This window comes from Mesoplodon bidens (genome assembly GCF_964165515.1).
Source record: "Mesoplodon bidens genome assembly, chromosome: 7".
Taxonomy (NCBI): Eukaryota; Metazoa; Chordata; class Mammalia; order Artiodactyla; family Ziphiidae; genus Mesoplodon; species Mesoplodon bidens.
Window position 1 is genome coordinate 111,900,106 of NC_138164.1, and position 16,476 is coordinate 111,916,581.

The 16,476-nt window shown below is 51.6% G+C and overlaps 1 protein-coding gene across 1 annotated transcript; it reads left to right on the plus strand.

Moving 5' to 3' along the window:
• The first annotated feature begins 484 nt into the window (after positions 1-484).
• GAL (galanin and GMAP prepropeptide) lies at positions 485-6,975 on the plus strand. The gene is made up of 6 exons (XM_081240781.1): positions 485-653; positions 927-1,007; positions 1,873-1,927; positions 5,103-5,189; positions 5,470-5,547; positions 6,722-6,975. Exons 2-6 carry the CDS (start codon positions 927-929, stop codon positions 6,790-6,792), a joined length of 372 nt encoding a protein of 123 aa, XP_081096907.1. The 5' UTR covers positions 485-653; the 3' UTR covers positions 6,793-6,975.
• The last annotated feature ends 9,501 nt before the right edge of the window (positions 6,976-16,476 follow it).

A 16,476-nucleotide genomic window follows, 5' to 3' on the forward strand; every position in this document is an offset into this window, starting at 1 on the left:
CCGACTGGGAGGCAGGGAAGCTGGGCGAGCTTTGGCCTCCCGTCCTCCCCCCAAGGATGGCTCTGAGGCTGAACCCGCCATCCAGCTGCTGCAAAAGCGTGCGAGGGGTGTGGCCCGCGCGGCGCCCCCTGCCCCGGGGGCTCAGGACCCCGCGACCCACCCAGCTCGGACTGAGGGTCTCTGGCTGCGGAGGGCTCGCTGGCGGCACGGGACGCGGTGCCGGGGTGGGGGGCTCGCCCTCCCGGGGCCGCTAACAGCCGGGTCGGGGGGCTCTCGCGCGGGGTGCGGGGGGCTCTCCGCCGTCCCCGCCCTCCCGCAGGCGCTCCGAGCGCCCCTTGGGAACCGAGTTCCGGTCCCTCCCGCACACTCGGGCCGGCGAGGACGCGGGGGGCGGGAACCGAGCCCGTGACGCGGCGGAGCGGCCCCGGACGCGCCGCATAAATTGCGGTGGCGGCGGCTCCGGGCGCTGACACGTCGAGGGAGCCCGGCCGCCGTGAGCTTCCCGCCTCTGTGTCCCCGAGGCCGCGCCATGCGGTGAGAGCCCCCTGCCCTTACCCTACTCGACCCGACTCGACGGACGCGCGGCCCCGCCGACATCCCCGGACCCGCTGACGCCCCAGGACCTGCAGATCCCCCGGGCCCCGCCGCTCAAGGTACCGCGCCCCCGGGACCCCAGCGGGAGGCGGACCCCCTTTCTCCGCCCTCCCCTCTCCGGAGCGCCCGCCTGCGGGTGGACCTTCCCTGGGGCCGGCGCGGCGCCTCTGCCCCTTGCCCGGGCTCTCGGTCCTCGGCCCCTCGGCCCCTCGGCTCCTGGCCGCCCTTCCCGCACCCGCAGGGGCGGGGGTCCGAGCCTCCGCCCGACGTGAGCCCTGGGGACCGAGACCGGCCTCCCCGCGCCGTCCCCCACCGCCCGCCTTCCCTTGCAGATGCCCAGAGGCTGCGCCCTCCTGCTCGCCTCGCTGCTCCTCGCCGCGGCCCTTTCAGCCACCCTGGGGCTCGGGTCGCCGGTAAGTGCAGGCTGGGGAGCAAACGCTCCCCAAGCGGGTCCCCTTCTCCGCAAAGGGGGGCAACCGCATCAGAACCAGACTCGGGGGAGGGTGGATGCCTTGTGCCATCAATTCTGCCTCCGGGCGGGCGGGGGTGGGGGGGGTGTCCCTGCCGCGGGGAGCTGCGCAGGGAGGGGCCCGGCTCCTGCGAGCAGACCAGCGGGGGCTGGGCGGAGGGCGGCGGTTTCCGCTCAGAGGCTCCCTCGTTTCCTCCTGGCACCTCGCCTCTCCCAGTGTGTAAACAGCCCCTGGCTCTTGACCACTAAACATGGACACTGCTGTACTTGAGGTTAGCGCCTCGGACGAGTGAGAAGCAAATCTAGTTCCATTCAGTTCAGTAGAGCGTCAGTACATCGTGTGCGAGCTGGTGTTACCTACAGGTGTTCTCAGCATCACTTAAAAGCCAGTGGGCGCGCTATGGGTCTGTGGTCTGCGGCGCTAAAGGAAGCATTTGATAAAGCGAGTGGTCCTATTTTCATGTCAAATATAGCTTATCAGCAAATCTGGAATTTCTTGCAGCTTCCAAAAGTACATGCATTATTCTAAGGCCGGTATCATGCCCGGAAGGTCTGAGTGAATTTCACTTAACGTCCTTCTAATTTCATTTAAAGCTCTTGCTTTAACAGGTCGCATCTCTTGGCTTAGTATATGAAAGAGTAACTAAAGTGTGTTTGTAATTTAAGTTCTGTGATTATTTGAAGTAGATAACTTCACAGGCTGCCATGGTGGGTTATACAAGCAGAAGCGGCCTTTGGGGCTTCTCTGAGCCAGCGCAGCCGGTACCAGGCAAGATTCTTGCCCTCTGACCCCCTTTCTCCCATTTAAGGTGAAGGAAAAGAGAGGCTGGACCCTGAACAGTGCTGGCTACCTTCTCGGACCACGTAAGTGAGGCAGGTGCACGGCCTCTCGACACCGAACCTGCTCTTCTAGTGCTGGGTGTAGCGCTTGTGCTCATCCTGCTGTTTCCGAAATAGGGGGGTAGCCGGTCATCACTCTGATACCTTGATATTCCGGTTTGAGTCTGATAAAGGGAAACGGGAGTATTCCATGAGACTTTGAGGCAGGATGGTTTCTCTGTAGGTTTAACTGATTCCCTGAAAGGCAGTCCCCCGGATGTCCCAATTCTCAGTCGCCTCCCCATTTTTCCCCCCACCCCCAGCCTTGGGGCGCCTCACTCTTTCTTGAACCCTGACCCATCCTGCAGCCTGCAGCTTGGCAAACCCTCAGGGCCCTCTCCTGCCTTCTCTGCACCCTTCCCCCTTTTTATCCCCGTTCCTCGGCCTGGCCAGTCTCAACCGCTCGGCACATTGGCCCAGGCCTGATACCTCCGGAAGCCTCTCCTTCCTCTGGCTCTCCTGCCCTGCACCCCTTGGGATTCCTAGCTTCAGACTTTGCTCAGGCTTTCCCAGGTGACTGTCTTGGAATGCAGACATCCCTTGGGGCTCTGTTCTGGGCCCTCTCTTGGGTCCCTCTGTATCTCCCTAAACGTTCCCATCCACTCCTTGGCTTCACAGAGCACCCCCAGGTCACCCCCAGACCCCATCCTTATCTCCATCTTCCGTGAGCCTAAGCCTGGGATAGGAATTCACAGGTGACCTGGAGAAGCCAAAACATGCTCGCCCCAAAACTAAATGCAGAAGGTCCTCTTCCTGCTCCAAATCTGTCCCTGGAGCCGTCCTGCAGAGTGACTGATGCTTGGTGCCTTGTCCTTGAGGTGACATCGTCTGGACTCGGTGGGAGGAATTTGATTACATTCATGATGCAGAGAATCCAGTGAGCTGGGCCCTTCAGAGACCCCCTGTTCGACTGCTGCATTTACAGGGAGGCACACGGAGCCCGGGGCTCAGTGACCAGCTCGCTGCTGTGGAATTCCTAAGTGGGCGCAGGAGGCGGCAGGCAACGGGGGAGTGGGTGTGTGCAGACAGGCCATGCCTTCAGCGCTAAAGGGGACAGCTCTGGGCACTGCAGGCTACGGCCACTGCGGCCTCCCCTCGCCCACTCAGCCTCCACTCTCTGCTCTCTTCACGTCCTCTGTCTGCAGTGACACTTTCAGATTTTAATTGTCCTAAAGGAGAGGGCGAGGGGAGACCTTTTACCTCCCATCCAACCTCCTACCTACTCGTAGCTTTCAAATTTGCAGGCATGGTTGATTTGGGGACAGCCATCAACCTTAAAAAAAAAAAAATCCTCCTCTATTTATTTCCTACCTTCCTGCCGGAAAGGAGGCGAACAACTCATCTATAGCTCATATCTCAATCCTTCCAGAGTCGTTGGGAAGAATGGTCCCCATTTAAACTACCCCGGGGAGCTACTTTTAGTTCTTAATCCCCAAGTTTAAGTACAGACTGTTCTCCCACTGCAGATGGTTGTTTATCTGATCACCTGGAGGGTGCCTGAGAGCCGGGCTTTGAGAAACACAGGCACAGAAATGACAAAAACTAAATGGGGCCACAGGCAGGATCTGCTGGGCATCTTTAGTCTCAGATCAAACGCAGCAGCCAGTCCCCACGTGGTCTTGTCACTTCGCCCGCAGGAGGGAAGGACTGATTTAAAGGGCACGAGTTTTCCTGAACCCTTTGCAGCCCTCAGTTCTTCCCCTGAGAAAGCACCTCGTCTCTGTGTGCCACTGGCCCCAAAGAAAGAAGGAGCCCTTCAACAGAAATACTTGTCCGTGTGACTGGCATACTGAAAATGTATTTATCAAGAAGACTTAGGGAATTCCCTGGCGGTGCAGTGGTTAGGACTCAGCGCTTTCACTGCTGGGGCCCGGGTTTGATGCCTGGTCGGGGAACTAAGATCCCACAAGCTTTGTGGCACGGCCAAAAAATCCTGTTAGAAAACAAACTGTTTTTTACTATCAAGCTGGATTACCAGAAGCTGTCTGTCTAGACCAGCTGTTTGTCAGAATTCTTTGCAACGTCACACTGTGCTCCTGACTTCTGTTGTCAGGCCAGCATAGAAAATGGCAACATAAAAATGCTGAAGACTGTCTGAGCCTGACTGCACCCAGTGGCCTTTAGAAGCGCCGGGTTACTTATCATTCCTCCACATTTAATGCCAAGACCTCTGTCTCTGGAAAAATGAATTCGCTTTCTTTTGTCTGGGCTTGGAGATGGTACAGTCCACCAGGCCAGGTAGCCAGAGACCGAGAGCCAGACCTTCTCCTTTAGCCCGGAGAGGGCCTCTATCAGGCCCTTCTCTTCATTCCAGGGCACTTGGTGGAGAGCCCTCATTCTTTCTTTCCAATACTTTTGTTTTTGTTTTTGTTTTTTTTGCCCGTGCTGTTCAGCACATGGGATCTTAATTTCCCGACCAGGGATCGAACCTGGGCCCCTGCAGTGGAAGCGCAGAGTCCTAACCCCTGGACCGCCAGGGAACTGCAATTACCATTCCCCCGTGTCACTCCACCCAGAGTGTGCGCCTGCGTGCACACACACACGCACACGCACACTCACACATACACACTCACACTCTCGCGCACACACACGCGCGCGCACACACACGCACACACACACAACCTCCCTCCCCTCCCCTCCTCCTTCTCTCTGTCTCTATCTCTCTCCCCGGCTTCAGTCTGTCTCCCACACAGCAGCCAGTGCTCTTTGAGACATAAAATTCTGATGACATCAGAACTGCAAATCCTGTGGTTCCCCCCCGACCCCGTTTTCAGGGACGCAGGACTCCAGCCCCTGTCCTCTGCCTGGGAGGCACCCAGCTCAAACTCCAGCCCCCGCGGGGCCCCCTTGGCACTCCCCTCTCCCTGCACCAGGTCTGCGCCCCTGGGGCCGGTGCCCTCTGCTGGCCCCGTGCTGCCCCTCTTGACTGGAGGCTCCCCTCCTGTCCCGTGGGGGACGCAGCCCCTGGAGAAGGGATGTGCCCTGTGGCCCCAGCACAAGTCCCTCCCTCAGGGTCCACGGGGAACAGCTCCCTCTTCCATGGTTTCCCGACCTTGGCTTTGCTTTTACAGTCCCTTGTGTTACGTGTTGGCTACAAGCAGCCATGTGTCCTTCCATTATAGTGACAACACTCAGGTGCTTTCCTCTGATTTGCAAACAGATGCCATTGACAACCACAGATCATTTCATGACAAGCATGGCTTCACTGGCAAGCGGGAACTCGAGCCTGAAGATGAAGCCAGGCCAGGTGAGAGGACTTTAATCACAGGGCAGTGGGGGGTATCAGGCTCCTGCCAACGCTGACCCACAGCCAGGGCCTGAGCTTGGCCCGGCCCCATCTGTTAGCCGCCAGAAATAGGAGCAGCAAACCTGAGGGTAAGCTCAGGGGTGGCCACAAGGGGCTCAGGGCCTCCACTGCACTGAGCCAGGCTCTGAGAGGGAGGGAGGGACATGCCAGTGACCCCCCCAGGTGCCCAGGTCTAAGACAGGCACCAAGGTCGTCAACGCTGATCCCCTCTGGTTTCTAGGAAGCCTTGACAGGCGGCTGCTGGAGAACAATGTCGTGCGCACGATAATCGAGTTTCTGACTTTCTTGCAGCTCAGAGGTATGTGAAATATTACCAACATAAAAGGCCACCTCTTAGAAGCCTGTGCACACAAAAAAACCTGTCAAGAAAGGATTCCACAGACTTCTCCTGGGAAGGAACCGTGGTCCACCTACACACTGACAGTCACGCTGGTGGGTGGGGTTACAGGCGGGGGCATGGGAACCAGCTGCAAAGGGGCCTGGTTCATTCACTCTGCTGGACCCACATTTCTTGACATGGTAACAGCGGCTGTACCTTCCGGGGCCTAGTTACTACACACAGTCAGGCTCTCCGTAGACCACCTTAAACCGTATCTTGGGAGCGCGGCGAGTGGAGGGAGCCCGCAGCCCGGACTGCCCTTTCACCCTGCGAGCCTCCAGTGGGGCTGGCTGCATGTAACCCCGACAGCTCTCCATCCCAGGATCTGGTACAGCTGACGGGTCCTTTCTGTGAAGCATTCAAGCCCCAGCGCTTCCGTGCCTCAGGGCTGTCATGCATGCCACTGGGAGCTTCAAAGCTGCCCCTGTGGAAGGGGCTCAGAGTTCACCACAGGGAGGTGGCCTGGGGACACAGTGGGACATGGGCCACTTTGATGCTCCAGGGGAGACCTCGGGTGGTCAGGTTCTGCACATCACAGTTTAGTTGTCTAGTTGGAAGAGCGAAGACTATTCTTGGGTTCTGTTTTGATCCATTTGCTCTCAGGCTCCACTCTCTTAGTTGAGGGACTTCAGGTGGGCGTAGGGAGGGGGGAAGGAGTGGGGGGAGGAGACTTAAGGCCTGTGGCTTTTCCTTAGAACCATCCATGGGCAGGGGGACTGTGGGAGAAGAACTTAGAAACCTCAGAACCAAGTAACCGATCGCCTCTGTTTGAGCCCAGTGCAGCCTTTGGGGAAATCTCTGCTGGAGAAAATCTGCTGGTGACTTTTCCAGCGAGGGGCAGATGGACTCTTCCGGGTTTTTTGTTTGTTTGTTTTGTTTTGGATGTTGTAACACGGAACTTCTTTCATTAGGAGACATCGATTTTTATTGCCCAAACAGGAATTACACTTTTTTAGAGTCTGACCGCTTCAAATGCATACTAAGTACGAGAGTTAAATGTGACATGTGCCTGATTCTGGGTTTGCTGCCGTGAGCATCTCTGCAGAGGACGAGCTCTTGAGCTTTGCCCTCAGCGTGGCCCTCCCCTCTGCAGACGCCGGGGCCCTGGAGCGCCGGCCCGGTCTCCCCGCAGCAGTGTCCTCAGAAGGCGTGGAGCAGCCCTAGGAGGCTCCCAGGGCGGGTTCCACTCTTCGTTGTCATTCGAAGTCAAGCTCGAAGAAGACGATGATAATCATATGGCAACGAATGCAGAGTCAACCACCCTTGTCCTCTCTGCCCTGATGCTGTGTTCTTATCACTTAAGGTTTTTTCCCTTGGGTCATAATTTTGAGCGGCAAATAAAAAACCGGCAGCAGCTTGTGATTATCGTTTTCTTCCACACGTCTGTCTTGTTGCCACTGCCACCAGTGTGTTTTTAAAAGATGATGCTTGACTATAGTCACACGTAATGGAGAAAAGTTTTACACCCAAATTCTACCATCCAGAGCATCTCTGAGACACTTTCTTTTGTCACTCATGTCCAGGGAACATAAAGTTATCTTAAGCTGAGTCAAACGTAATTATGAAGGTAAGTCTGTTTCTGAGACAAACCAAAACCACAAAACAGACAGAACCCCTGGCTTCATGGAGCTAATATTTTAGGGAGATGGGAACCAAAAAGCCTAAAGAAACCCTAAACATGATAGATGAGAGAATTGTCTGGTGCTTGTGAAGGTGAAAAGTGACAACGAGAAGCAGCCACAGTGCCGGGGCCACGGGTGAAGTGGGGATTAACACGCACAGCATTAAAGTCTGTGTGGCCGAGTTAGAAAGTAACTATCGTAAAAACCAAAACTATTTTATGTGCTAAGTCAACGATGAGTTAAAGGCAGCATGTGGGGACAGTAATAGCAGAGATGGGGTGATCTTTGGAGCAGAAATAAAAAGGTCATACAGAAGATCCAAAAAGAAAACGGGCAAGGATGACAAGCCAGACATCAAGTTAAATGACGGCCCGTGGGCACTTCCGCAGGAACCAGAGCAGATCTGATGCGGAAGTGGGGGGGATCTTTCCGTGCTCTCTCCCCCAGCAGTGCCTCTCACCCCTGGGGGCCCAGGTGGCCCCCAGACCACCACAATCAGAGTCCGGGCACCCGCCGTGTTTTTGTGCTCCCCCAGGTGATTGCAATACACAGCCAAGCGTGAGGCTCGCCCCCTAAAGACCGGCTTCGGGGAGAAGTAGACACTGGTTAGTTATCCAAGCCCTGCTGTTAGGGCCCCAGCCCCGCTTCCTCTCCCTGCTCCCTCTCTCATGACACGTGACACACACTGGCAGCCACTTTCCCTCCTTCCACCAGCCATCCTTCCCTCCTCTGTACGTGCCATGGGCAGACCCGGCTGGCCCAATCCCAGCTCAGGGTTCAGGAACACCACACATGGCGTTCCGCAGGCCCCCGGCCTGTCCTTCACTCCCTACCCCTCGCCATCCTCGGTTCTCCTCTTTCACGTTGCTTTAAATCGCCCAGACTTGGGTGGGCCCCAGGGTCCCTGGAGGCCTTGTCAGAGGTCGGGCGGCCGGCCCTGCCCAGAGTGCTGATTCAGGAGGACAAGGTGCGCAGGATCTGCACTCCGAACAAGCACCCCACTGACGCCGCGGCTGCTGGTCAGGGACCACACCTCAGTTACTCCAACCGCAGCCGGCAGCCTGTGCTGCCTGGTCTCCCTCTGGCCTTGCCTCCTTCCTTCCGGCGGCCGTGGACACACCTGTGCCCACCCCAGGCTGCTCTAGAAGCCTCCTTATGCCCTCAGCTCCAGACCCCCACCAAGTGCAGCTCCTGGCCCAGCCTCACTCACCCACAACCTCTGCACACACCCCTCCTGGTGCCTGGTAAGCTCCTCCACGTCCCACGGGACCCCACCCTGCAGTGGCTTCTCGAGGGCGCCCTCCTGCTCGCCCTCCCCTCCCCCGCAGGGCTGCGGGCGTTGCCCCAGTCGAGTGCTCACCGCTCTCATTCCATCTGCGGCTGTGTCTCCTCACCACGCGGCAACTCCCTCAAGAAACAAACCGTGCTGCGTGGGACAGAGGTTCGCCTGGGCCACTCTCTGCGTTCCAGCACGGCACCCGACGGGCAGGAGAGCTTTACGACACACATCTCAGGAGCAGAGGTAGGAACTGCCGTGCGCTCCAGAATCGGGCTCTGCAATCTCAGCCCCTCTCAGCCACCCACCTCCTCCAAGCTTCTTCCTCCTTTTCGGGATAACTGCCGTGGGAGAGGTGGTTGCAGCCACAGGTGAGGGGCGGGGGGCGGCCGTGTTGCCGTTTGCCGGCCACCAAAGTGGTGGACGAGGTGGCCATTCTCAGAGAGGCTGCAGAAGAGACCCTTTACTTGCAGAGAACGCAGTAGGAGCTGTCTACGGCCGTGCCGGATAAATCAGTCGCCAACCATGGCGGTATTTTCAAGGAAAAGGGTCCACCGGCCGCCGGAGGAAGTGGAGAGTTTACAGGCAGTGCTGAGAACCACCCAGGTGGCCAGCCGAGAGGTGGAAGAGGAGAGCGCAGGCGCCATTTACCTTGAGGAGGTGGCTGTATCCATCCCACGAAGGCGCAGTCATACACGCTGATGGCTACGCCCCAGGGCCGAGGGCAGGGGACCCAGCCCCGCCGCCTGCCCAGAACCACGCTGCTTGGTCATACTCAGTGCGGGTGAGCTTGCTGAGCGGGCGCCCAGGCCGAGGAAGAGACAGCCGCGCTCGGGAGGCCCTTCCGGGAGGGAGGGGAAAGTGATGCGTGAGAGGAGCGGAGAGAGGTACTGGGGGGCTGAGGGGGTCCTAGGGCGGGGCGGTGAAGTCTTAGAAAGACAAAAAGAATCACAGCTGATTACCTTCTCACGTACAACCCACAACTTTTGCTTTTAGTACATTACAAAAGAGAGAGAGAGAGAGAGAGAGAGAGAGATTCTAGCGGTCCATTTTAAAGTCTGGATCTTACCCTATTTTACCCAAGGTAAAAACGAAGAAGGCTCTAGAAAACAGAAAGCTTGACCACCCCTGATCTAAGTTTAAGAAAAACTGTTTGCTGACTTCCACTCTCAGGAGTGGGTATACTTTTCTCTCACCCTCTTGTCAGCACAATGAAAAGCCCTGGACATTGTACATGAAACAAGCACAAGGAGACTCCAAGTTAAGGAGAAGGCAGCCCGGCCAGGGAGCTCGGGAGTGAAGGGTGACACGGTGCGGAGACCCTGGGTTTCCTGCTTTGCCTCCTGAACAGGGTGAAGAGGTCGATCCTCTCCGAGCTGATACACAGGCTTAACACAGTTCCCATCAAGAAAGAGCATGAAAAGACAAAATAGGGACTTGGAGGACGTATTTGCAAACCACATATGCCATCAAGGACCGTTACCTAAAACATAGGAAGAACCCTCAAAACTGAACAAGAACAAAAAATCGAGTTAAAATGGGCAAAATACACGAACAGACACTTCACCAAAGAGGTTACAGAGATGAAAAAAAGCTCAAGAAGAGATGTTCAACGTTATTAGTCATTTGGGGGATGCACATTAAAAACACAATGAAGTATCACTAAATACCTATCAGAGTGGCTAAAATAAAAGACAGTGGCAGCACCCAATGCTGGTAAGGATGCAGAGAACGTGGATGACTCATGCATTGCTGCTGAGAATGTAAAATGCTGAAGCCGCTCTGGAAAACAGCTTGGCAGTTACTTTAAAAATCAAACACGCAACTACTATCCAACCCAGCAACTGCATTCCTGAGCATTTATCCCAGCCAAATGGAAACTTACCTTTACACAAGAACCTGCACACAAATGTTCATAGTAGTTTATTCATAATAGGCAAAAACTGGAAACAGCTCAGATGTCCTTCAATGGATTAAACTCTGGTCATCCACACCATGTACCTACTACTCAGCAATAAAAGATAACAGATTATTAAGATACACAACAACCTGGGTGAATCTCCAGAGAATTCTTCCAAGCGAAAAAAAGTCCTAAAATGTTACAAACTGTATGACTCCATTTACGTAGCATTCTTTTTTTAAATGAAATATATATATAGTTATTTAGTTATTTGGCTGCACCGGGTCTTAAAGTTGCAGCATGCGGGCTGTTCGTTGCTGCGTGCAGGATCTTTTAGTTGCGGCATGCATATGGGATCCAGTTCCCTGACCAGGGATGGAACCTGGGCCCCCTGCATTGGGAGCGCAGAGTCTTACCCACTGGACCGCCAGGGAAGTCCCTATATATCATTTTTAAAATGACAAAAGTAAAGAAATGGAGAACAGGCTAGCAACTGCCAAGGGTTTGGGAGGGGGTGGGAAAAGAAGAGAGATGGTGGGAAAAAGAGTGACTTGAGGGATCCTTGGGGGGACAGAGTTCTGAGTCTTGACTGTATCAATGTCACTATCCTGGCTGTGACATTGTACGAAGGTTTTGCAAGGATGTTACCACCAGGGGAAACTAGATAAAGGGTACACAGCATCTCTCTGTATTGTTTCTTACAACTGCATATAAATCTCAAAATGAAATGTTTAACTTTTTTTTTTTTTTGCGGTACGCGGACCTCTCACTGTTGTGGCCTCTCCCGTTGCGGAGCACAGGCTCCGGACGCGCAGGCCCAGCGGCCACGGCTCACGGGCCCAGCCGCTCCGCGGCACGCGGGATCCTCCCGGACCGGGGCATGAACCCGCATCCCCTGCATCGGCAGGCGGACTCCCAACCACTGCGCCACCAGGGAAGCCCAATGTTTAACTTTTTGAAAAGCTATTAAAAATATTTTTTAAGGCCCTTGTATGTTCACTGGTGATTTCTACCAAACATGTAAGGAAAAAATTATTCCAATTCTTTACAATGTCTTCCAGGACACAGAAGCAAAGGGGCTACTTCCTAACTCACTCTATGAGGGCAACATTACCCTAATACTAAGACCAGACAAAGGAATTACATGAAAATTACAGATCAATAAATATCCCTTATGGAGTGCCAAAATTCTCAACAAAATATTTGCAAATCAAATCCAACAATGTATAAAAAGAATTATACACCACAACTAAGTGGGATTTAACCTAAGTAAGCAAGTCTGGTTCAACATTCAAAAGTCAATTAATGTAACCCATCACATCAACAGGCTAAAGAAGAAAAATCACAGGAGCATATCAGTAGATGCAGAAAAAGCATGTGACAAAATCCAACACCCATAGGTGATAAAAACCTTCAGCAAACTATGAATAGATAAAGAATATCTACAACTGATAAAGAATATCTACAGAAAAAACTAAAGCTTACATCATATTTAATGGTGAGAAACTAGAAACTTTCCCACTGAGATCAGGAACAAGGCAAGGATGTCCCCTCTCATCACTGCTTTTCAACATGATGCTGGAAGTTCTAGCTAATGTGAGAAGACAAGGAAATCAAAATTATACAGGCTGAGAAGGAAGGAATAAAACTTTCTTTGTTCACAGATGACATGATTGTCTGTGTTAAAAATCTGAAAATCAGCCCCCAAACTCCTGGAATGTAAAAGCAATTATAGGGGCTTCCCTGGTGGCGCAGTGGTTGAGAGTCCGCCTGCCGATGCAGGGGACGCAGGTTCGTGCCCCGGTCCAGGAGGATCCCACATGTCGCGGAGCGACTGGGCTCGTGAGCCATGGCCGCTGAGCCTGCGCGTCCAGAGCCTGTGCTCCGCAACGGGAGAGGCCACGACAGTGAGAGGCCCAGGTACAGCAAAAAAAAAAAAAAGAAAGAAAGAAGAGAAAAAGCAATTATACTAAGGTTGCAGGATACAAGGTTAATATATGAAAGTCAATCACTTTCCTATGCAACACTAGTGAACAAGTGGAATTTGAAATTAAAAACACAATACCATTTATGTTAAAATACTTAGGTATAAATCTAACAAAATATGTACAAGATCTATATGAGGAAAACTACAGGGACATCCCTGGTGGTGCAGTGGTTAAGAATCTGCCTCCCAATGCAGGGGACACAGGTTCGAGTCCTGGTCCGGGAAGACCCCACTTGCTGCGGAGCAACTAAGCCCGTGTGCCACAACTGCTGAAGCCTGTGCACCTAGAGCCTGTGCTCCACAACAGGATAAGCCACCACAGTGAGAAGCCTGACACTGCAACAAAGAGTAGCCCCTGCTTGCTGCAACTAGAGAAAGCCCACGTGCAGCAAGGAAGACCCAGTGCAGCCAAAAATAAATAAATTTATTTTAAAAACTCTACAAACTCTGATGAAAGAAATCAGAGAAGAACTAAATAATTGAAGAGATATTCCATGTTCATGGAAAGGAAGACTCAGTATTTCCAAGGTGTCAGTTCTTCACAACTTGATCTATAGAATCAACACAATCCCAATCAAAATCTCAGCAAGTTATTTTGTAAATGTCAAAAAACTGATTCTAAAGTTATACAGAGAGGCAAAAGACCCAGAATAGCCAACACAATATTGAAGGAGAAGAACAAAGTTTGACTGACACTATCCGACTTCAAGACTTACTATAAAGCTACAGTAATCAGGACAGTGTGGTCTTGGTGGAAAAATTAACAAATAGGTCAATGGACCAGAATAGAGAGCCCAGAAGCATACCCACGTAAATACGGTCAACTGACCTTTGGTAAAGGAGCAAAGGTAATACAATAGAGGAAAGAATGTCTTTTCAGCAAATGGTGCCAGAACAACTGGACATCCACATGCAGAAAAATGAATCTAGACACAGACCTTATACTCGTCATAAAAATTAACTCAAAGTGGATCACAGACATAACTGTAAAACGCAAAACTCCTAGAAGATAAAACTGTGATCTATAAAAGAAATGACTGGTGAGCTGGACTTCATTAAAATTAAAAACTGTTCTGCAAAAGTCACTGTTGAGAGACTGAGAAGATAAGCCACAGACTGGGAGAAAATATTTGCAAAGGCACATCTGATTAAGGACTATTATCCAAAATATACAGAGAACTCGTAAAACTCAACAGTGAGAAAATGAACAGCCCAGTTACAAAGGGGCTAAAGACCTGGACAGATACCTCACTAAAGAAAATACATAGGTGGTAAGTAAGCACATGAAAAGATACTTTAGATCTTTTGTCCTTAGGAAATTGCAAATTAAAACAACAACGAGATACGGCCACACACCTATCAAAATGGCCAAAATCCAAAACACTGACACCACCCAATGCTCACTTCTGCCCACCTGGGCCCACGACCTTCATAAAGAGAGCTTCACCTGCAGAATGAGCTGTGCCTTTCCCCTCCAGTTGTCCTTATCCTTTCCTCAAACTGCTATTCTCTTAGATTCTCCAACTTCTCCCATCATTTTTATCTTGGATGAAAATTCCACCTTCAACTCCTTAAACAAGTATATTTACTTCTTACAATAATTTGTCTATTGTGGTTTTAAAAGCTGCACCCCGCTGAAACTAGACAATCCCTGGCAGAATTTCAGGTATTGGTGCAGGGTTTTATAAAAGGGATAAAGGTCTTCAGAGCCAAGATGAGGGTTACAAGTAGGTTCCTGCTGATATATTGCAGCCAATAGAAGCTTGTCTCTTAAGGATGGTTTGCTTGCTCCCACATTTTCTGTATTGTGTACAAGCTTGTGGTTAACTGATAGGAAAGAAGATTTTCAGCATGTGCGACATAAATATATATTTGGTCTCTGCCCCCGACACAGAGTTCCTAAAACTCCTGTAATTTCCTGAATGATAGGGGTGGTAGGAGCATCTTACACAGAGCACCTGAATTCCTTGGAATATCCTAGGTGATAGGGATGTCGTTTGTTCCACGAAGGTGACTCTTGGTGGGCTCCTGGATAGCTTCGGAATGGGAGCTGGTCTCCAGAAAGACCAAACCATTATTAGAAGCTTGTAATTTGCAGCCACGTCCCCATTCCCCAGGGAGGGGAGAAGAGCTGGAGATTGAGTTAATCTGCATGATGAGGCCTCAGTAAAAATCCCTAAACTACAGGGTGTGGAGAGCTTCCAGGCTGGTGAGCACATCCATGTGCCAGGAAGGTGGTACATTCCAGCTCCAGGGGACAGAAACTCCTGTGCTCAGCACCCTTCTGGACCTCGCCCTATGTACCTTTTCATCTGTTCATTTATACCCTCAATAATAAACCAGTAATGGTAAGTAAAGTGTTTTCCTGAGTTCTGTGAGCTGTTATAACAAATTATCTAACCTGAGGAAGGGTCATGGGAGCTTCAGGTTTGTAGAGAAGTCAGACAGAAGTAGGGGTAACCTGGGACCCACTACGTGTGATTGGTGTCTGCAGTGGGGGCAGTCTTGTGGGACTGAGGCCTTAATTCTGTGGAATCTGAATTCAATTCAATTCAATTACAGGACACCTGAGAGTTGGAGAATTGGTTGGTGTTGGAAAAAATTAAAAACACCAGGCATTTGGTGTCAGAAGAGTGAGTAGAGAAATAGTTCTCTTTTAGCATGTGTCATTTTTGTGTAAATGGCTTTTTCTCAGATTCTTGAAAAGACAAGACATAAGCTAAACTGCATTTCTGGAAAAACAAAAACCCAGCAGATAATCTAACCTAATCACAAAGGTGGCCCATGTCATTTAGTACACAGAAGGTAGAAAGATGACAAGGTGGTTAAATTTGCACAGCCACACCCAGAAATAAGGACATACTATTTTTATTTTTATATGGTTTTAAAATAGCATTACTTCTTTCTCAGAAGCAAAAAGATGTGCTTTTATGTTTTTTTAGTCATCCTATGTAACTTTAACTCTGGGCATTAGAGTGGATTTATTCACAACTCTACTTTGGCTTTTACTTCTCATACTGAATTTTCTACAAGTTGTACTGACTTAATAAATTCTCTCCATTGAGAATCCCTGCAGGGGTCATGCCTTTCCAGACGCCCTTTCCCTAACTTTCAGGCTTCAGCTCAGTGTACCTGGCCACAGCCTGAGTCTCCTCAGGCAGCACCAAAGGTCCCTTAGCTCACAGGAGCCCAGGTTCCAGGCAGACTCCCCTGAAATGCTGGGGTCATTGCCCTCAGGATTGCTGCTCACCTTCCTTGCTGATCAGGGCTGCCTCCGGCCTCTGCAGGGGGCTATACCTAGTTGCAGGGTCTTTCTAAGCAGCTGTTTGCCTCAAAGTAGTTCTGGAGGACTCTGTTCCCTTCCCCTCCCTCCACACCTGCACTGTGCAGCTCCTGGGCACTTAAAATGTGCCTGATGCAAATTGGAATGTGCTAGAAGTGTAAAATACACACTGGATTTCAAATATTTGGTACATACAAAGAATGTGAAATATCTCAATCATTTTTATTTTGATTATATGTTGAAATGATAGTGTTGGGGATATATGGAGTTAAATAAAAGATGGTTAAACTAATTTCACCTTTCCTTTTTCCTTTTTTCATATATGGCTACTAGAAAATTTTAAATTATCTGTGGTCAGCAGATACTGCAGTTGGCAGCACTGCCACGAGGGGCACAGAAAGGAGGGCAGCCCCCCCAGAGGAGTCACTAAACCCCCCATTTCCAAGTCCCCTTCCAGCCCCCAAGGGTGAAGTGGGCTAGGTGGGCTCCTCCGCAGCATCCCCTCCCTGCTCTGTCCCGAGATGCTGATGGGACAGAAAGCTCGCAGAGCAACAGGGAGCACTGCTCGTGGAGGACTCCGCCATCCTATGATACTTGTCTCTACCTCCAGCTTCCTGCCACAGAATCCAGATCCCAAGGGGTCACAAAGGCGTTGAAACAGAGAAGAATTAAGAATTTCTTTCCCCCCTTTGGTTCCCCATCAGAGCTAGGCTGTTCCAAACACAGCTCTACAAATCATCAGCTTACTCCTTGGCTCCTGGCTTACTGATGTGCCTAGTG

Bases quoted from the DNA above. Each gene is read 5' to 3' on its own strand.
- GAL (XM_081240781.1), top strand. From the start codon at position 927: ATGCCCAGAGGCTGCGCCCTCCTGCTCGCCTCGCTGCTCCTCGCCGCG. The intron at 1,928-5,102 runs GTAAGTGAGGCA...ATTTGCAAACAG, and splicing joins TGGCTACCTTCTCGGACCAC to ATGCCATTGACAACCACAGA. The intron at 5,548-6,721 runs GTATGTGAAATA...TCCCCTCTGCAG, and splicing joins GACTTTCTTGCAGCTCAGAG to ACGCCGGGGCCCTGGAGCGC.